The sequence below is a fragment of the Psittacula echo genome (assembly GCF_963264785.1).
Source record: "Psittacula echo genome assembly, chromosome: 3".
Lineage (NCBI taxonomy): Eukaryota > Metazoa > Chordata > Aves > Psittaciformes > Psittacidae > Psittacula > Psittacula echo.
The window spans coordinates 58,453,887-58,475,807 of record NC_137736.1 but is presented as its reverse complement, the minus strand read 5'-3'; the positions used below and the strand labels follow the sequence as shown (position 1 = coordinate 58,475,807).

The 21,921-nt window shown below is 39.1% G+C and overlaps 1 protein-coding gene across 2 annotated transcripts in view; it reads right to left on the bottom strand.

Annotated features, from left to right (window-relative positions):
- Nucleotides 1-388: 388 nt before the first annotated feature.
- Nucleotides 389-21,921, bottom strand: part of GABRB3 (gamma-aminobutyric acid type A receptor subunit beta3) — a gene marked incomplete at both ends in the record, with an annotated part of 197,417 nt that continues 175,884 nt past the window's right edge. For both annotated transcript variants that reach the window (XM_080612703.1, XM_080612704.1), the window contains 3 exons: nucleotides 389-739; nucleotides 11,790-12,034; nucleotides 16,034-16,186. In XM_080612703.1, the coding sequence (XP_080468829.1) occupies nucleotides 389-739; nucleotides 11,790-12,034; nucleotides 16,034-16,186 (749 nt within the window). The remainder of the gene's footprint in view (nucleotides 740-11,789; nucleotides 12,035-16,033; nucleotides 16,187-21,921) is intronic.

Below are 21,921 nucleotides of genomic sequence, written 5' to 3'. Positions count from 1 at the left end.
TCAATACTGACTTTATACATGTTTACAGCTGTTTGAAAATTTCTATGACAATCAAAGTCTTGTAGGGATAATATACAACACTTACTTTCTCAAGGCTTGTTGTTTTGACAACACCTGCCTTTTGATTAAAAAAGTTCCTCTGAAGTGCATTCTATGTTAAAGTGTCCATAACCTCAATGTGTACATGTGTGTGTGCATACATATACATTTCCTTTGCAGTATGTGCTTTTAAGTACACACAATTCTTTGCTACATGTATTCACACATACATGGGTATGGTCTATAAGTTCATATATATATATATTTATGTATAAATATATATATAAACTGTGCAAGCAAGTAGTACTTCTCTTGTTATAATTGAAGTCCTTTAAAAAAGTTCAGTCACTCAGTTAACATAGTATAGCCAGTAAATTAGGTTGAAAAGAGAAAATGTGAACGGAAAAACCATTCTTGACCATCTGTCGATGGCATTCACATCTGTTAGATCAGGGATTTTTATTTTCAGTTGTGAAGACCTCCTTCGTAAATGGCCCCTCCTGCTGTGGGTGCCTGGCCTTTCTGATGAACGTCTTCCAAGGCTTTCACGATGTGAGCTTTGTTTTCTGTACTGTATTCCTGAGTTGTCAAAGGATATCGTTGAATTTCGGGCTTCCGTAACACTGGTGGTGACCTCGTTGCTCGCCACCTCGTTGTGAATTTCAAGCGATGTTAACAGAATGTTTCCATGGGTGTCCACCTAGGGGGCAAAACCAGAAATATAAATTGTTTCAGAAGACTTGACATTTATCAGCAGAATGTGGGTGTATTTAAATCTCCAAACCCATACATATTTTAAGAAAGTGTGTATTCATTTTAAGCATGTGATAATCTTAGGAAAAAAAAAAAAGGATAATACCCATATGCCTAAAATTAGGCAAGTACTTAAATACTTTTACAAACAGGCATATCATCATACTACCAATCTCCAGTGAAACTGCATCTGGCAAAAAAATCATTTCCCTCTCCCTCCAAACCACCTGCGTTTTAAAGGGTGGCAGAGTTCAGTGAAATCTCCACATTGCTGGCAATGAGGGAAAAGGGATGGATTCTGTCTCTGCTATAGCAGAAAATTAAATTAAACTGGACTAGGTTTTTTCTATCTATGGTTTAAAGCCAGCTGGAAAAAGTGCCTGTGAAGCTTGCTAAAATCACAAGGACAGTTCTGATCTGCTGAACTCTTTGCATTTTGCAATCATAGAGCTTATTTGCAAGTTTTTTCTTCAACTTCTCCTTGTATGGTCATTTGCACAGTTTTCCAATCATGGCAATGCTTAACTGTAGGGTTTTTCCACCTGGGTAAGTGATCTTAAAGACCAATTAACTTAGAAGTGGGAGAAAGCTGCTGAACTGAGAAAATAGGTGGCACTCTTCCCTTCCACCTCCATATCCAACAGGCAGTGAGCACAGTGTTGAGCACAGGTGAGCAATGTGATACCATTTTTAGTAATTAAGAGGAAGGTTGTGATCATTCATAGCCTTTTATAAATTAAGGGCCAGACTCTCCAGACACCCTGAGCAGCAATAACGGAAGAGTTGCACAGAGTTGGGTTTGGCTCCTTCATTCCAGAAAAAACCTTCAGTTCCCATCAGTGGCACTAACAGGAAGTCTCAAATTATGCTGTCTTAGTCAGCATTTGGTAGCTACAGTGGTGAGGCACCCCCCCCGCCTTGTGCCCCATGCCGTGAATGCTGTAGGAAGGGGGGAGAACACAGCTGATGCCAGGATCAGCTCCAACTTTCTTGTTAGTTTTTGGAAAAAATGACAGATGAAGGTAAAATACTCTGTGCTGGGTATTTTCAGCCAGTCAATGCATGTGTGACTGTTCAAGTGAACTCACTTGCCTGTGTCAGACACAGAGAGTGAATCATGCCATACAGCATAATTTCGAGTTTTATGTATATAATTTAATCATCCAGAATTCATCATGCAATTACTACGTATTTCTAATCAGCCACATGATCTAGCTGTGTTAACCACAGCAGTCAAACATATCATCGTAGCAGCATCTGTTTAAAAGTGGCTGATAAAACACACTGTTGTCATGGCTTTTTGAAGTTTGTGCAGGCATCTGATACCACATCTTTGCAAGCTTTGTGTGATGCATTAGAAGTATGTGTGGCTGTGGCTGTCCATATGCATTTAGCGTTTTTTCAATCCTGTTAAAATTCTGTAAAATGTATATTTCTTTAATTCAGTATTGAAGCTACAGCTTATCTTTTCTCAGAGAAAACAATTATGATAGTTTATCAGGAATGCTTTGCCAAGCTTCTTGCAAATGGAAAAGGAATACAAAATGCTATGACTAACATACAGGCAAGTAGGAAAAAAACATCCTAAGGTATCCAACAAATCCTGCAGTTGGAGGCAGAACATTATGCTGATTAGTGCCTATAAACAAAAATAAACAACGTGAACCAAAATAATGGGGTGGAGAAGCCTCAGTAGTGATTAAGCATAATTTATTTTCCTCACGGCAGAAACCCATTGGGTACAAAAGTACAAGCCTGAGGTTTGTAGAAACGAGTTCATGCTGTTGAGCAGTATCTGTGACCAGGGAATACACACAGCTGTAAAATACAGCCATGAATAGCATCACTACTTATGGTGGTCTCTGAAAGGAATAGATTCAGATTTCTCTGTTTGTTTGGTTGGTTGTTGTTGGTTGTGCTGTTTTGTTTGTTTGGGGTTTTTTTCCACAAAGATTACAAATTATGATCAGGATTTGTAACAGCATTGTGTAAAATATCTCCATTATCTGCATTTTTCATATGAACCTTAAAACTAAATCTGTTATCCAGACCCCACAGCATCACATGTCATGTCCTTTCCCATCTCCTCCCACACTTTGAGAAATATCTTTCAGCTTTCTAAAAATGCCCCAGCAGAGGCTGTTTTCCTGGGCTCCATCCTGACAGCACTGCCTTTTCTTTGCAGGTTTCTATTCCCTTTCCTTCCACCACCACAGGTGTCAGCTGCTCTTTCCCTCAGGGCTTCCCGATTCTGCCTGCCACCTACATATAAACAGACATTAGCCCATCCATGGGTACTTTGTCCTTCTACACTGAGACTGTATTTTTGTTAAGTGAGGTGTTGGCTGGAAGCTTGTATTCTGGAGGGTACACTCATATATTCTGGCTTCTCCTGCCAAGGAATTAATTTTATTCCACTTATTTCATTACACTTCATAGCTGCCTTCATTTTATCTGTCAACCCTACATGCCATTCTAACATGGCTTCTACCTCTGATCTGCCAATGATGCGGCCACTTTTCACCGCTTGTCACTGCACTTATAAATCAAACTAGAAAAGTTGTAAAAAATGTTGCAACATTTGTGTAAATGCTTTGTCTGAAAATGCCATTGTGTCCTATGTAGTTGCATGACAGCATGTGTTTCCTAAAAATCGCAAGTGAAATATATTTGGAGACATACTTCTGAAACGAATCTCCTTGTTAACAGAACACAGACTTGCATGTCAAATACAAGGAATGAGCAGATGGAGAGAAGAAGGGGTCTGCAGAAACCGAAATCAGGCTTCTGGTCCACATATACTCTTGAGATCCATTCCTAAAAATTATATTGATTCCTTCAGTGGTTTTGGATAAACCGCCTAAGTCCTCAACCACATTAGAGCAATATATGCTAATGCTTTGTGACAATCTTAAGGTGATGTTGTGAAGTATGAATACTTAATGTATGCAACATGTTAAAAAGTATTTGCACAAAAGCATGACTTCTGAATGGTCTAAGCAATGATTTAAATGACTTTGACAAATGTACACAAGCTCTCTCAGTGAATGAAGAAGCAAATCAGTAACAGTAGGGTATCCTGTGCAAATCAACTCATGTTTGCCTGAATATACAGGTAAGGCAAAATTCTCCATGAGTGAACATGAATGTTGCTCAGTGGCTCCAGGGAAAATATTACAGATACAGATTGAGATAAGTAGCTAAAAAGATTAGTCATGGATACACATGGTGAACAAGGCCAATGCTTTTGTTAAAACTTTCATTTTGCTCCTTATGAGCCTTAGAATACAATTTTATCATCTGGCTCAAAAATGTCACTGTCTGTGCACTGGAAATTCCTCAAAAAATGTTAATACTAGTCTTTGCTCTCGAGCATTGGTTATAAATTGGAGAGATGACATTGTAGATTCAGATGATTTCCCCTCACGCCTTACCACCCTTATTTAACCTAAACATTTCTCCTTTTTGCCTTCTCTGTCAACCCTGTGCCTCCATGCTTCTTGTACTCTTCTTTCTGCCCACTGTGGTTCCACCTGAAGCCATTCATTCCCATTTTCCCACTGTGGTCTCCACTGCTGGTGCTCCCATCTTCTCTCCACCACAAGCCAGGGCTGGTTGCTTCCATGGAGTGTTACCCAGTGTGGTCGTCAAAGCAGAGAGAAACAGTTGAGTACCAATTCATTAATTCCCTGCTGAAGCAGTATGGATCCAAATGTGCAAAACTGATGCTTATGTTTCAGCATCAATTTTAATCAAACCCTATCCTTCCCACCTGCGAACAACAGCTCCTGCACTAGGGTGAAGTGACTGAATCTCACGTACTCTGGTGGCTGAGAAGCATGAAATGCTGTGAGATGTTTTAGTCACAGAAGAACAGATTAACTTTTGAAGGCTCACCATTTCTGAACTATACGTATTACAGTACAAATAAAAATCTGAAGACTGTAGCAGTCTAATATCATCACACAAAAATTACCATAACTTACCTAGCTGAAGCCAGAAACAGGAGAATTAAGATAAGGTTCACAAACAACCTCTGATACTTGCTCTTGGAGGAACACCATGTCACCGGCTTAGATTGTATGTTGTGGGTATGAAACTTTAAACTTTTACACTTGAAAAGTCCTGAATCTGCTTCTCAATTCTAAACAAGATAATGACTCATTTAGATGTTAAGTATTATATTTTTAAAGAAATGAAAGACAAGTTCTGCTATAGCACACCTTTCCTTAATTAAGATTTTTGGAAAACCTCAGCTTTAATGCCAGTGAGAGAACACTTTACTAGGGTCAGGAAACTACCATAAGGCTTGATTTACTATTAGGTAACGTCTGAATTATTTCAGGTTCATTTAGTTTTCTGATTAATATTTCATAAATTTTAAGGAGTACTTTACAATTAAATCTTTTTCCTCATAAGTCTTTCACTACACTACACAAAAAAGAAAAATAAGAAGAATTTTCCTCAAACCCCATAGGTATGTTTAGGAGTTCATAAATCCCAAATTTTTAAATACCATGTAAACACTTTCCATCATATGAAGCAATATAAATGCAAATAGCGGGTTTAAATAACAGCATGAAAAGCTGTCTCTGTAGTTAGTCTTGCACTATTTTACATCAAAATTACTATTCAAGTACATTATCCCACGAAACAGATCTCTCCTTAAAATCATAATAAAATGGAAATTATTTTTGGTGCAAATTATAATCTAGACTGCAGCTACCTGATTCTCACCTTACCTGCCCTGGTGCAAGCGTCTACGGTTTTGTAAGGGGTAAACTACCTCATAGCAGTTTCCATCTTCTTTACTTACGTATATAAATGGCTTTCCAACTTGTAGAACAGTATGTGATCGAGCCTTAAGTGTTATCTGTGCTTGAAACAAAACTATCTGACCACATTATGCCTTGGATATTTTAAAAATAATTTAAAACTGAAAGCACAACCAGAATTATTGCATTGAGTGTTCTTCCTGTGTCTAAAAGTTGATACTTCTCTCACTACTGTTTTAATATGTTTTTATTGATTAATAAGCAGAAAAAAAAAAAAATTGGAAGAGAGAATTGTGTTATACCAGCCTAGGAGATAAACCTAGGGTAGCCAGCAGAGCTGGGAAGATGGGAAGATGGAAAGATCCTGAAAAACAAGGCAAGTATGAAGAAGAAAAATAATTAGGAACTCCCATATTAATATCACTGTCCACCAAGTAAGAATTAACATTGAGGTATGTGAACAGAGAAATAAATAAATAAATAAATGTATGCTCCTCCCTTGCCCTGTGTTTCACATTGTCTGGATTCTTACAATCTCTAGGCTGTACTATGGATTGCACATGCAATCCTTCTTATTGTCTCTGGATTTACACCATTCACAGTAGTGCAAAGTGGCTGCAGAACAAAATTAGTACATGCATGAGTCCACCAGCACACTCTCAACATCCTCATCATAAGTGCTACAGGACGAGAGTTCTTCCCACAAGAACTGTGCTCATCACCCTTGATGGATATTTTTTGAAACTTGGCACCTACTCACCAAGCTCATGTTTCAGAAATATCCCACTGTTCAAAACAGCACCAGAAAAAGTACCCAGGAAAGATGAAGATGCACAAGAGAATACTGCCAGTTTTGCTATTCTCATATTTCCCAATTTAAACTGAGTGGTAATTCTGCCACAGCAGCCAAGATGTTCATTCTCAGAATAAAATCCCACTTGTGAGAAGGGTTGCTACAATTAACAATTCCTTAAAAGCACTAAGTAGATGTAAGTGGCCTGAGCCTCCATTCTCAGCAATGCCTGGTGGGAAGCTGCCGCCTTGGCCAACAGCGGGGGTTTGAGCCAGGAATCTCCAGTGCTAAAAAAAACCATGTAGTGACTGCCTGAAGAGAAGGGCCTTTTTATAAAGGGTTATGCATTATTTTTGTTCAAAGGAAGCTGTTCCCACATGTCTGACAGCCACGGGGGGTTGAAGCTTGAATGAGCTTGTGCGATAGTTACCCTCCTGATTTCATACCCTGAGGCTGAACTTTTGGTCCCACCAAACTGGAAACGTAAATTGCCACAGCTTGAACTAAGAAGCAACATTTTTAGCAGGGGACTGTTAGCAAATCATAACCTCTGTGGATTGGCCCAGAAGGAGCAATGTCCAAAACACGTGCTCACCAGCTGATTATGCCAGTAGCCTCTATCACAAGAGTGAACAGTAAGTGAGAACAGGATTGCCTTAGAGCTCTCTCATGCTGATTTAGTTGTAAATTAGGCTGCATCTGAGCCTTATTTAAAATAAACAATTCATGTAGCAAAACTGAAACTGCACAGAGAGCTACAAATGAAGCCCGAATCTGCCAATGCGAACAGCAGAAACAGAATTGTTCTGTAATGATGGTGATCATTTTCAAGGGAAAACATTTTTACAGGCCACCTATTCTTTTCTGACAGCTTTTCCACAAACAGAGGATTTTAGGCACTGATACCATATGCAGAAGAAATATTTTATGAAAAATTAAGACTCAGTTCTCCCTTTATCCTACAGCTTGTCCTGATATATGAAGCAGAGTATCAGAGTATGAAAGAGTTTTTAATACAAAACTGGTATGTGTATGAATATTGGTTATACACACACAAAAAAGGATCATATGATGTTTGTCTCCAGAAACTATGGTTTACTGGGATAGGCTGGAAAGGTTCAGTGAGGAATACTATTTACAGTGCATTATCTGAAACTAAATGTGATGCAAAAGTAGTCAAAAGAAGAGAGAGCTAAATGTGACATTTTCTTTGTAGTCAGCTGATGATCCACAAATGAGTCATTTGTAAAGCCTTGCTCAGGTTTCATCTTATCACCAGTTCTGAATCTTCTGACACCATTTCCAGAGATTCAGTTTAGTCAGATGTGCCTCAGTCATCATGCCACCTTCAGCAGTGCTACATGGCAGAATACACAGGAGAGTTTTTCTCTCCCCACTGCTTTTCTTTGTCACCTCTGCAATGTGAGGACACTGCATGTGCAGTTTCCATGCTGTGAGGACTCTTTCCCTTATGCCTCGAGCTAATGGGCTCATTGGCTCTATCGCTTGGGCAGAGCTGGACAGAAAGCCATAATGGGAGCAGTGAAGCCAACGAGCAGCTCAGCAGCAGCAGCTGGTGGAGCATTCCTCAACACAGCAAGCCTCAGTGGCAGTGGATCAGGAATAACTCAGAGAGAAGCACCTAAAAGCTTGGCACTGGAGAGGCATGTTCATAGCAGCAGCAGCAACACGGAGATGGTTGCACCAGTTTTGGCTTTTCAATGACTTCTGAAGCAGGACAATGCAAATGCATGTTGTTAGGAAGCAGAGTTACTGAGCATCAACTGTCTGTTTGCAATTATCAAATAAAACATAAACATATCCACATCTGTGGATTTCGTGGCCTGGAACATGTTTGTTACTAAAATTCTCCTGCTCTACAACCAAATAAGACTAAGAAGGCATAAAAAGCTTTTGCTACTATAAAAGCAGTATTTATAACCAAGCCTGCTAGCTTGTATTCCAGACTTCTGTCCTCTCTGACATGTAAAAAGTGAACTACAATACCAGTATCCATGCTGGTTCTACTGGTTTCCATGAGCTAAAATCCTCTTAAGTGAAAATAATGTGGCATTTTCCCTCATCCTTCTCTTGCTCCCTTTGCTTGAGAGACAGACACTGCCTCAGCAGCACTCCCAGTCTCTCATACCGCAAGAGCAATGCTTGAACTCAGGGCCTGTACACAAGGCAGTATGCTGTGCTGCCTCTGCTCTGCTAGTGCTGCCTCCCAACACAAACAAGTGATTTTCACAGCACTGCAGCTCCTCTTGACTCAGGCTGGACTTGATACAGCACAGTTCACAGTTCTATCACAATGTCCACACGTTACAGCAGCTGATACGGACAACAAATGGTCTAATGTTTATTTATTTATTTGGTTTAGTCTGGGTTTTTTTGCTAGTGCGCTGAGCTAGCACCCTAAATCAGTGACAGGGAGATCATGCACATAGTTCATATACAAAAAAATTCAATTACTGAAACAAAACAGCAACACAAATCAACCCAAAATAGTAGTCTTAGACTAAAAATAATGCCTTCTTCCAGTTTTATATTTGAACCCTTTTCAATCTTCTTTCTAGAACAGCACATTTTGATAGTCATCAAATAGTGCTGATGATAGCTGCAAAGGAGGCTGCCTTGTTTTAGGCATTCTCCCTTTTTTTCAAAATGCTGCTCAGCCTCAAGTCATGTGAGATTTGAAATATTTCCCAGGGTTAGAAGTCTTCCTGTTCTGAATGGATATATACTCCATGGAAGCCCAAAGCCTCACAGAAATCACAAAAACTATAATTTTCTTGAACTTGTGCAAAGCTGTCTTCATGGCTCTAAGCATTCCTTGCTCTGCAGTGTGCCCTCCAGTTTATGAGCCTCTCCTAGGACATTCAGCCCCCGAGTCCAAACTTTAAAACAAGAAGCAAGCAACTGCCAACCAGCCATTATTTCCATCAGACCCAATGATCTTCAAGGGCACCAAAGGAGAGGTTGGAAGTTAATGCCTCTTTACTGCCTTGAAGAGGTCAGAGCAAAGCTTGCAGAGCTTTCAGGTATTGTCTTCCAGGGCCAGTATGTAAAAACTCTTGGCATGATCACCTCTCCTGTTGTATTTAAGGGTGCCTATACAGAATAGTGGACACAGAATCACAGAATCATAGAATGGTTTGGGTTGGAAAGGATCTTAAGATCATCTAGTTCCAACACCCCTGCCATCTGCAGGGACATCTCACCCTAGACCGTGTCGCTCAAGGCTTTGTCCAACCTGGCCTTGAACACTGCCAGGGATAGAGTATTCATCATTTTCTTTGGGCAACGTCTTCCAGTGCCCTACCATGGTAAAATGGTTCCCATGGTAAGGGCTGTGGTGTCTAGAAGCCCTGATAAACTTTGTCCAATGTAGATCTGCTAGATGGATTTTCCTTGAGCTGCTCATCCTGAAAGCAATGGGACCTCTTAGGTACTCTGATCAATTCCCTCTGCTTTGCATTAGACAGGGTTTCTAAAATGAGAAATTCAGATTTAATATCCTACATCCACTGAATCTGCATTTTCTGCCTATGGTTTTTTCAAAGGAAGATTTCTGATCAGCTGTACCTAATGTTCCTGCCTATTCCTGTTGTACGCTGGCACTGTTTCTATGAAAGCACTGAATCCAGTAACCGCAATGAAGCTGTGTTGACTTCACCAGCTGAGGCCTGGAGACAAAATGTTTTCTCCACAGAATGGGATCATACCTCTTTATTTATCCTATGTCATCTAAACAGCAGATATTCACAGTCAGTATGAATATATACATTGCCATAAAGCATACAGAGTTCCCTTTCACAGCTGGGACTCCAAGGCAAACAAGTAACAAACTCTTCTTTCTGCTCTGGTGTGCTGAATTTCTTTCCTAATTTCTTTCATGCATGGTTGATATTAAGCCAGCAGAAAAGTCAGAACAGTCCATGATATTTGCTTAGGATAGTCCATAAAGAAATGATTGTAAGTGCTGTAAGTCAGAAGTGAACAAAAAAAGGTTGATATATGGTATGATCAAATGTGGGATATAAAAATGGAATGATCTACGTATGAAACCCTCTATTTTTTTATGTTAAGATACTTATTGTTCTTTTAACAATATAGACCAATTGATCTTAAGATGGAAAAACAGTCAGGCACGCGGTGCTGTTGGGCCCATTAACAAGACTTGTACTGAATTATGTAAATCATTTAAATGGATAAGATTCACCAGATGGTTTCCATTGGGAGAACTGAACCTTAGTGCATACATCTGCATTACATTCTTGTAGCCAAAATCTTCTCAATTTCTTTCAATTCTCTTAATTCTCTTAATAATCTTTTTTTCTTTTTTCCCCATCTGCTTTTTTTATTATTACGACTATTTATTTTTCAAGGAAAGGGAATTCATTCTTCTTGCTAGCTTAGTCCTAAGCAGTGCTGCCAACTGTGATGAGAGTTTGGCTTCATAATACAGTGGACAAAAATGAGTTTATTGATTCAAAAATTATTTCACAGATATGAATGTCAATAATTTAGTGCAGTTCTGCACTACATTTACTATAGCAGACAGAATCATTAAGATCAAAACATACACCTTGAAATTACTTTTATGATACTGGTATTTCATAAACAGGCAGCAGTTTTGTCACTGTGAACTCTTCTAATTTACAGGTCATATTAAAAATAATCTTACTCAACAGAACTGAATGAAGAAGCCTCCCTGGAAGCATTTTAGTCAAAAAAATCACTCCATGTTCTATTCAAACTGACATGGTTTGCTAATATCATATAACGTTAAATACCTTGAATGTCTCTTCCAAAGGGAAAAAAAAAGAGCATTCATTGGACGAAGTAATACTCTAGGCAAGGGAATAGGCTTGAATGTAATCAGCACAGCCCATGCTAATATTTGCTTCAGAAGTAAATCCAAAAGTTTCTCTAGGAATCATAATTTTCTGCTGGTCTTAAACAGCAACAGATGACAATGCCACACACAGTGGTTCAGCTATGCTGGCCAATTAATTAGCATGGCAGAACTAATCCTTTATCTGTTCTCTCCCATTCTAAATGTGTCTGCTGTAACTGAAGTGAGAAAAAGTATGCTCAGATCCTGGGTTGCTTTACTTAAGCAAAATCACAGTTAAATTATATTGGATTTAGAAAAATAAATGCCTTTGTAGATCTGAGCCTTTATTTTCAAGCTAGCTGCACTCCCATTGTTTTCTTCTTCTTACAATTACTTGTCATACTCCTTCGATTTCTGTATGCCTAAATATATTCTTCTGTGTAGGTTCTTGAATATAAAAATGCCCAAGTTTGTCCACAAAAAGATGATGTGGTTGGTGATGTTTTTACGCAAGCTTTTTTTGTTTCAAACAGATACCTTTGTAATAAAAGAATAGAGAGCTTATATACAGATTAAAGAATCTTACCCGGCTGCCTTCAAACTTTGAGCGATCGTTGTTTGCCTTTGCTGTTTTTTCTGCAAGTTTCTTCTGCCTTTGTGGGCCTTTTCCAAAGAAAATGTAGTTGACAAAGGCGTATTCAAGTAAGGCCAAGAAGACAAATACAAAGCAGCCCATGAGATACATGTCGATGGCTTTAACGTATGGAATTTTAGGCAAAGTCTCTCGCAGATGAGTGTTGATTGTTGTCATAGTCAGCACAGTTGTAATTCCTACACAAAGAAAAAGAGCACATATCTTACAACTCCAAGCAGATCACATTTCAATTTTATTTTCCCTTTTGGGAAATCTGCCTTGTCAGTGTGAAGAAGCTTAAAAATTTGTCAAAGGTATCTCACTGGTGACATCACTGCAAATCAAAGCAAAATTAAAGCTTGATGCATTACTATTTTGTTACAGTATTTTCTTCACATGATGGGGGGAACAGCTACCAATGGGTCTGGCACCACTGCCATGAGTTAATGTAGGTTCACGGAAGCCAGTGTAGCTGTACTGATGATCCATTCCTCAGAGATCAGACCAAACTGATATGCAACAGAGTGTTCATATAGATGGTGAAAGACTCTTCTCATGCAGTTTAAAATTTCAACAGTTAAACAGCTGGTTGAAATTAGTCCTGTAGCAAAAGGAGAGAGACAGGCACCCTTCTTGAGCAGTTCATCCCATCTATTTTAGAGACACCTATTTCTAGGAAAGGTCAATATAGAAGAGGGACTTGGAGATGACTCGTTTAGAGCAGTACTCTAATTTTTACACAGAAAGAAGCGAGATGAGCAGTGAGACACAGACAGGTATGTGGATTTGTGCAATGAAAAAGCTAAGGGGGGAGGAGCAGCATTTTTATGGTGGTTGACAGGACAATAATAAAGTACCTAGAAAAATCTATAAGGTGCGTCAAACCCTCATTTATTTACCTAAAGATGGACATAGCATCTGAAAATATATTACAGAGCACTGTTTTGAAAAGCAGGTAAGAAAAGCAAATTTACTGTTAGTCTGCTTGAATCCACAATAAACTGCAGGGTCTGTATCTCTGCTGGAAATTTTATGGGAACTACAAATCACAAGTGGCTGAAAACAATGATTCATAGAATAAGTCTACACTGCAAGGTAAGACATTCTAATAGGTCCCCTCCATTACTGTTTTCTCTGATTTCATAATTATACCATCAGTTTGTAAGTAGTCACATTTTAGCATTTTAGCAGGCAGTACAAAAATGAAGGACAAAAGAAAATTGCTGCCATATTATGAAGCACAGCTTCTTTTACCTGAAGAAAAAGAAACAAAGACAATATAACTCAAAATCAAGCTGTCAGTGTAAACAGTGCCACTCCAGGGAACTGCAGTAGTAGCCTATAAAGTTCTGTAACAAATATTTTGTATATTTAGTAGGTCAGTGTCATGTGGTTTTTCAGTGCTTTTCCTCTAAACTGTGAAACAAGTGTGTGCTGATGTCAGATGTTTGGTGATCCAGAAGATTAAGCACACTGAATAGAAAGGTAGCTATCACTAACCAAAAAGAAATACATCCCATGGGAGACCCTGGCATCCTGCACGCAAATGCCCTTCCGACAATCGCTAATTTATTTTAAAGCACAGTTGGAGAAGTAGCTGACACTCACCAGTTTTATAAAAACAGGATAATCTTGTGATTACAGCCGTTCCCAAGAGTGAGAACTCTCAAGATTATTTTTCCCCTCACTCAAAGGACTGAATTTTGGAAATTTCTAGGACTAACTAGCAAAACCTCAGTACTGAGCAGAACTGATGGGTTTGAATATTTCTTTTGAGAACAGCCCTGTATCAGCCTCTGTCTGCAGTGTCCGTAGTACAGAGTCTCTGCAATGAGCTGGTGGTTGCTCCATGCCTGGATTTCTCCACTGAGGCAACTACTGGGTTCAGTGCAAGCTGGAGCACAGGTGGCATGTGCAGCAAAGGAAAAGGGACAAGAGCAAAATGTAGAAGTGAATCAACTAGAATTAGGATGTTGTAGAGAACACAGGCTTCCTGTATGGGTTGAGTAAAAGTTTGTCTCCACATCCCTAAGAATTGCACAAAGAATCCTTCCTCTAACAAATACTCAGGCCAGCAGGCCTTAACCTCCTCTGTACTGTACTTTTCAGTCAGATACGTAACTCTGAAGGTGCTATATTGCCTTTAAACTTTGCTACCATCTCAGATCAGCTTCTGACTCATAAGAGGGGCTACACAAAGGAACATAGGATTAGACCCATGATACTGAACTTTATTATACAAGCATCACAGGCATTATCACCAAGGCACTAATTGTCTTCTCAGAAGCATGTATGAGATGTATTTTTGTCCTGTCAAAAGGACTATCAATTTGAAATAGAACATCTGGGCTCCTGAGCTTGCCTGGAATGTTCTCTCTGACTTTTAGTCTAATATTTGTGTTATCACAGTACAGTACTTGCTGAACTTGTGTTACAGAGAAATAGGCCACATGAGACAGTCCTGTTAAATAACAAAAAACATGTGCATCCATCACAGAAGGGCACGGAATATCACAAGATTTGGTAACTTTGTCTAACCATCTATTCTCTTCAGTCCTGGCCGGTATGTAAAATCTAGATGCTGACTGATATGTTTGAAGTGCTCCCTTCACTCAATCATGTCTCCAGGGTGGATCTTTGAAATGCAGTAGCTCATTTCTGAATACATCACAGCTGTTTGGACTTTATGTTCCACCTCCCATTCAGCTACTACTTATCTGCAACCTGCTGAACACGCGCTAGCTGCTGAGTGGTAATGCCAGATTGTGTCATACCCGTATGCAACCAGATAATCTACAATATCTGTATAATTACTGTACAGAAACTGCAGTTAATCTACAGTATCTCCAGTTAACCAAGTTCAGATGCTAGTAAGGCGATATTGCACACAGGTATAGCTGTGGATGACTAGCCTTCTAGTATGTGGAACCTTGGGAGGTACAGGGTACAGAGGTAGTGAATCATATCGACATGGGTTGCAGTCCCGGTTTGCTGCAGTACATATCATAAAAATAAGAGAACTAGGGAGTATGTTCATGTTTTAAGAAGAGATTATAGCAGGAAGTTATACAGCATAGGCTTAGAGACAAGTTTAGGGTAGGAAGGTATGTGCTAATGGGAAGCGCAGAGTTGAAGTTAGGATTCAGGATGAGATGATAGGCAGCAGTAGTCATAAGGATTTATGGATCCATTTCATCTTTCTTGTCCATAGCTATCCTTGACTATGATTCTGTAATAGATGAAGTATTTCCTGTGAAATATTTTCATAGAATCGTAGAATGTTTTGGGTTGGAAGGAATCTTAAAGATCATCTACTTCCAACCCACCTGCCATGGGCAGGTACACCTTCCATTAGACCAGGTCGCTCAAAGTCCCATCCAACACCCCAAAATTTTTTTCCTCAGGGCTGCTCCATTCCCTACCCAGAGTGTATTTGTGCTTGGAATTGCCGCGACCCAGATGCAGGACCTTGCAGTTGGCCTTATTGAATTTCATGAGGTTCGCACAGGCCCATCTCTTGAGCCTGTCAAGGTCCTTCTGGATGGCATTCCTTCCCTCCAGAGTGTCTACTGCACCATTCTGAAGCCACTTTCTGTTATCTAAAGGATACTTTGATCTCAATAGGTCTTGGACAGGGATCACCAACATGTGCCAAATCTAATCTTTTCTGCCATGAGGTAAACAACACTTTAAACTGCAATTAAAATGCACTTAGCATACTGTGCATTTTGAGGGTTAAGCAGGATATAATGGTTCGTAGCTGATGTGCCCCTGTGCTTTGAACTAGTACATGGTTCTTGAGACCTGTTCCTGCCACTGTCAAAGACACAGAACCTCAGGAGGAGGCTTGGAGCTATACTTATCTTCCCACAGTAAGCTGGATTAAAAGCCCCTACTCAAGAACTTGGAGTATGATTCTGGAGCTGGTCTCCTTGCTGAAGCTACTGACAACATTAACTTTGATAAGAACAAGGCTAAGACCTGTATGAGCAGCTCGTGTTAAGAGATTTAGTGGTAGCTACATTCCTGCGTGAAGGGGAAACCTTATCACTTTTGAGGCAATACTGGGTGATAAGATTTTGACGGAAATTATTTTGGATTATCAAAATACTGACATCACATTGCAGGCTTTTGATGACCTCCAAAGGCTACATTCAGTCTGACATTTTAATGTCCCATTCATTCCTAGCACATACCAAGGGCAACTCTTGCTGCTGATGCATCGTAATTGATCCAGAATGACACCCATGATAAAATGGTAATCAGTATGGAGGGCATGTAGGTTTGAAGAATAAAGTATCCAATATTTCTCTTCAATCTGAAGCTCAGTGAGAGTCTTGGATAGGCACCTGAGGAAAGGGAGGGAAAACCAGTGTTATTTATACTGAAGAGAAGAAACTTGCAGATATTTGCCTTCAGTTTCCGTAGAAACTAAGCACACACATTTCATGGGGTAATATGACATCTGCAGAACAGTAGGGAAAATGCCTTCACTAGATTACTGGTTGGTATTATAGGGAACTGTGCAGTGAATATGGTGACATGCAAACAATTTGTATTTGGGAAGAAAAGAGAGAAAAAGGGTAAATTATTCTAGATTATTGAACAGATGGGTGAGCACCAGTTAGTTTTTAAAACCAGATGCTTAGGTCTCCAAGTAAAATGATTATTCAAATATTCAGTTTTATGTATAGTATTTACATTGAGGTTAATAATGTGCATAGTTATTTATTTACAGGGAAGAGTTGTTCATGAGATGGTACTTCTTAATTACATTTGAACTATGAGAAACATTCTACCTGTGGTGTCAAAAATAAATTGCAATGAATCCTAGCAAGGAAATGCCTGTAAGAGACAGACCAGATCCTCTAACTCAATTAGAACTGGACAGAATATTTCTTCCAAAAATATTTTAAGCAAAAAAGGATTATTTTATATGTGTGTATACATGCATATAGTATATATACAGATTCATGAATCGTTACAAGTGGAACAAATAAATAATGAAAAAAAAAGAACTTCAATTTTAGTGTTTTGAAAAAACTTATTTAACTTCAAATTGGTGTGTTTCAAAATCAGTGTTAATTTTACTGAATATATTTTATATATTTAGAAATCTCAAACAGTTTAAAAAAATCGTGCCTTTTTCCACCAAATGTAAAGAGGATTAAATCTGAGTACAGCTGTACAGGAAAAATGTAGTCATTCTCACAACATTAGCTCTATGATTTCAGTGTTTGCTTTACTAGTCTTAGATATGATACTTTTAATAGCTCATCTAAAAGCTCTAGTTAAATCAACATCCTAAAAAACATTTCTGCACATACCAAGGATGCATATAGATATTAGAACACATCTCACCCATTCTAATGCAAATGCATGCAAAATATGAGAGATTACATGTAGAAACAAATTAAAATCTTCCCTTAAATTATGTTCGTATGTTTGCATCTAAGCATTAGAAATTACATTTGCCCGTATACACAAGAATGATGGATTTCCTGAGACAGAAAGTGAAAAGAAGGAATAGAAAACTGCAGATTTCTCTTCATCACATTCTTGATAGTTCGGTATACTTTGAGTCATATGACAGAAAAAATTCTACACCATTTCCAGGAATCAGAAGCATCCAGGCAGTATCAAACTGTATGCAATCTTAATTGTTTTATCAAAAAATCTCAGAAGAACTACCACTGGAAAAAGAAATATCTGGTAGCTATATTTGTTTGCTGTGATTACTTCAATCAGTAGTATCTTTTTTTCCAGGATTAAATGCCTTCTAGTTTCACTAAAAGATGAATCTTGGTGGAATCATAGTAATTTATTTTATCATGAAAATCAGACCAAGGTTTTCTGTTGTCTAAAGCAGTCAGTATAATTTTTAGCAAAGAAACATTTAAACTTTAGTTTGCTTAACATCTTTTTTTTCCAATGAACAATGCTTCACTTCAATAGACAAATTCTCTCTTCGAAACTATGCCTTCTTTTTTGTTAAGAAAGCTTAACTTTTCCATGGAGCTTCTTATGAAATGGCTTCTGAGCCCTTGTGTCTGCAGACTATGTAAATAAAACAGGAACACACCCTGCCATCATGAAACAGATTAAAAACATAGCAGACCTGATTACCTTTCTACAGTAAGAGTAGTGCATAGTATAAATTCAGGAGTATAGATTTTTATAAAGCTCTATTGAGGAAAATTATTTCATATAATACAGCACCCACTCAAAGAATTCTCTACAGAGCAGTTCCTTTCCAAAAGTCCTGTCCAGGTCTGGGTGTCTGTGGAATATCACTGATAGAGGTGATGACTGGAAAATCTCCCATATAATACTGATTCTTTGATAAATACCCTGAAGGATTCACTCAATAAGGTTCAGTGGAATTGAATCACTGAATTAAAGCCTCTTCTTGGGCCACTCCAGTGCTGGACACATTGGGTACCCTGGACACATTGGGGAACCTCAGAGAAAGAAGAGGGGACTTGGTGCTATTGAAAAAGCAGAGAAAATTGTGTGGATGGAGGAGATGATAATGTGTCAACAGTGCAGAGACGTAGTGTATCATGTAAGTCAGTCATGTTCAGTACTGAAATCCTTAACTGAGAAATAGTACGACAGAACAAACTTTAGATATTTATCTTGAATGCTTCACCTGTGAGCATCACCCATTATCTCTAATGAGAAAAGATAGTTATTGAAATTAGTGGAACCTGGACTTAAAGGTGGACTCTCCAGACAGTGTCTCAAAGCCAAGGATGTCAACATAAAGTTGCTTCAAGCACCAGGCTCTTTGTCCTGAACCAAGAAGACAGAACCCTAAGAATCATACATGGGGCCAGGGCTGTCAGTGCTGTCTGACTGCTCTAGAGCTGGACCTGAACTGAAACAGAGAGATTCAGTTGTGAATCTGAAGGTGTGCTATTTCTTTTGAGATCCCCTACAACATCTCAGACACCATCATGTAGCTGGTGGATATGATGTGGCTCCTGCACCTTTTTGATTAGCAGCTAGAGACTAAGAAGGCTGCCCTATGCCATCTCAAGTAGCAGCTGATTAAGCGGCTCACTTGAACTGCATATACATGAGCTAGGTATCTAAGCTCCCATTACATTTACAGGAAAGTCAGTTAATATAGTCAATCTAGTAAATGAAACTTAGAGAATTATCCATCTCCTCCTAAAATAGATTTCTATGGGTCGACTGAATTTGTCTCCAGACTTCACCAACTCTTACTGACTAGATTCCCATCAAATAAGACACCTAGTTCATATGCAGACACTGAAATTATATTCACCTTAAACCAGAACAAGATGAATACCAGCCCTGCAAGTCTCAGGGTAGGTTTTGAGGGTCTGTGGCTACTGGGCAATCTAACAAAAAGTTTTGCTGGCATTACAGCTACTTAGTTGACACATTGTTCAGTTTTATAAAGGTAAACAGAATGTCATCCTGTTTCATGGTGATTTTCCAAGCTCAAATTTTGTTGGGAGGTCAGAATAATTCAGTCTTCGTATAGTTCAGGTTGAATCTGAAACATGAAGTGATAGCCTTGTGTTTTCATACTATGCAGCCAGATTTCTCCTTTATGTAGCTCTCCATGAGACTACAGAAGTTTTTATTACTTTCACATGCATCGGTTTTATGTCTTCACAGATGATCTATTGGCCCTACCTCCAGCCTGCTATCTCTGCTGTAATATCTCACCTTCAGCAAACAGACCACAGGAATCTGTGGAAAACAAAGAATTAAAAGAAGGAACATACCTTTTTTTGCCTTGTTTCCCCTTTGCATGGCTAAAGCTCAGTGAAAAGGATGAGTCCTAACTTGCACGGAACAACGTGCATGTAAGCCCAGATCTTTTCTGATCTAAGAAGAAACCATCTTGTGTAATATATTTAATAAAAATGGATTTCTTGGCAAGCTCAACAACTACACTGTTACTTGCCTGATTATGGTTGGATAATGATTTGTCAATTAAGGCTCAGTACATTTAGAGATTAATTACCAGGAAATTCTAGTTGTTAATTTTCCATCAAATTTTTTTTTGCATAAAGAACAGTGTTGCTGTTCAAGGACCAGATTTGTTACCCTTTCTCCCATCTCATGTAACATATTCATGTCCATGGGCTAATTTAAGTAGTACAGGAACAATAGAGTTTAGCCTGAAGTATTTAAATCTAACAACAGTATTGAGAATGCAGGCATGAAAAAGAAAATAATCAATAGCTGAGCTGAAAATATTCCTCTTTCATATATTTGGGCACTTGGTAAAAAGTAATTACTTGTTTTTGTTTGAATTTCATCAAAAGCTGGCAAGCTGAAGTATCTAGCTCCAAGGCTAAATTAGTCTCTTGCTGTTTTATTCAAGTAAGAACCAAGATAACAGAGTTGGTCAGTTACAGAATTCTTACTTTAATCTGTTCTTTTGGGAAGGTTCTTCTACTAATTGGAAATGTACTTTACAGATTGATCTTTGAGAATACAGCAAATAATTAATTTTCAAATCTTTTAGGACGATCCTCCTCTTACCAACAGGTTGCTAGTCTGGCTCTGACTGCTACGCATCTTGAAGCTTTTAGGTGGTGTTTTACATATCCCTATTCCTGTTCAGTTTCTTTGTATTTCTGGATAACAAACATTTAGGTGGTGGATTCAGCTCACAGGTCTAGGCTCTAAATTTCAGGGGTTTCCATGCAGATATTTACATATGGATGGCACATAAGCTCTTGGTGTCTTGAGATCAGGACAGCTAGACTTACAGGCAGCTGATTCTAAGTGTGTGATTTAATTGCCTATACAGGCAACTAAATTAGAGGAGTCTAATGCCATTTGAGATGCATTAGGCTACTGAAGAGTAGAACTTAATAGCATTAAGTAGTTAATACTGAAACACTGGATTGTCACATAGGACACAAGAAACTGCCATGGAACCTGATGAAATCCATCTGCAGGTCCTGAAGGAGCTGGTGGATGAATTTGCTAAGCCACTGTCCATCACATTTGAAAAATCATGGCAGTCAGGTGAAGTTCCCAATGACTGGAAAAAGGGAAACATAACCCCCGCATTTAAGAAGGGAAGAATGGAAGACCTGGTGAACTATGGACCAGGAAGTCTCAATTCTGTGCCTGACAGGATCACGGAGCAGATTCTCCTGGAAACCATACTAAAGCACATGAAAACAATAAGGTGGCTGGTGAAAGCCAGCATGGCTTCACCAAGTCAAATCATGCCTGACCAATTTAGTGGCCTTCTATGATGGGACTACAGAACTGATGGATAGGAGCAAAGCAGTTGACGTTGTCTACCTGGACTTGTGCAAAGTATTTGACAATGTCCCGCACAACATTCTTGTCTGTAAACTGGAGAGACATCAACTTGATGGGTGGACCACTCACCAATTTGATGGATGGAAGATGATAAAAAGCCTGAGACACATCCAGAGAAATCCTGCGCATGTCCAAGGGCAATAGCCTGCATAATGTGCAGAGGCTTGGCGCCCAGTATTTTGGAAAGGACAAGGCATTCTTTCCATAGGAAAACTGAGGGGAGTGCACGACAAATCTAGCTTCCTCAGTATTTCTAGGATTTTTGTCAACAAGAAAAAGCTTATCAGTAACACGCTGAGGGCAATTAGAATCCAGCTGAAGGCACTTGACATCTTGCTGATTCTCCCAGCCGGAACAACCAGTTTTGATGTCGCAGACATCAATTTGATGGATGGACCACAAAAAAATTGGCTGGATGGCCACATGTAGAGAGTTGCAGTCAATGGCTCAATGTCCAGTTGGAGACCAGTAATGTGTGGTGTCCCTCAAGGGTTGGTGTTGGGACCAATTCTATTCAACATCTTTGTCAGTGACATGGACAGGGGTATTGAGTGCACCCTCAGTAAGTTTGCCAATGACACTAAGTTATGTGGTCTGGCTGATATGCTGGAGGGAAAGGATACTATCCAGAGGGACCTTGACACACTTGTAAGGTGGGCCAATGCCAACCTCAGGAAGTTCAACCATGCCAAGTGCAAGGTCCTACATCTGGGTCAGGGCAATCCCAGGCACCACTACAGGTTTGGCAGAGAAGAGA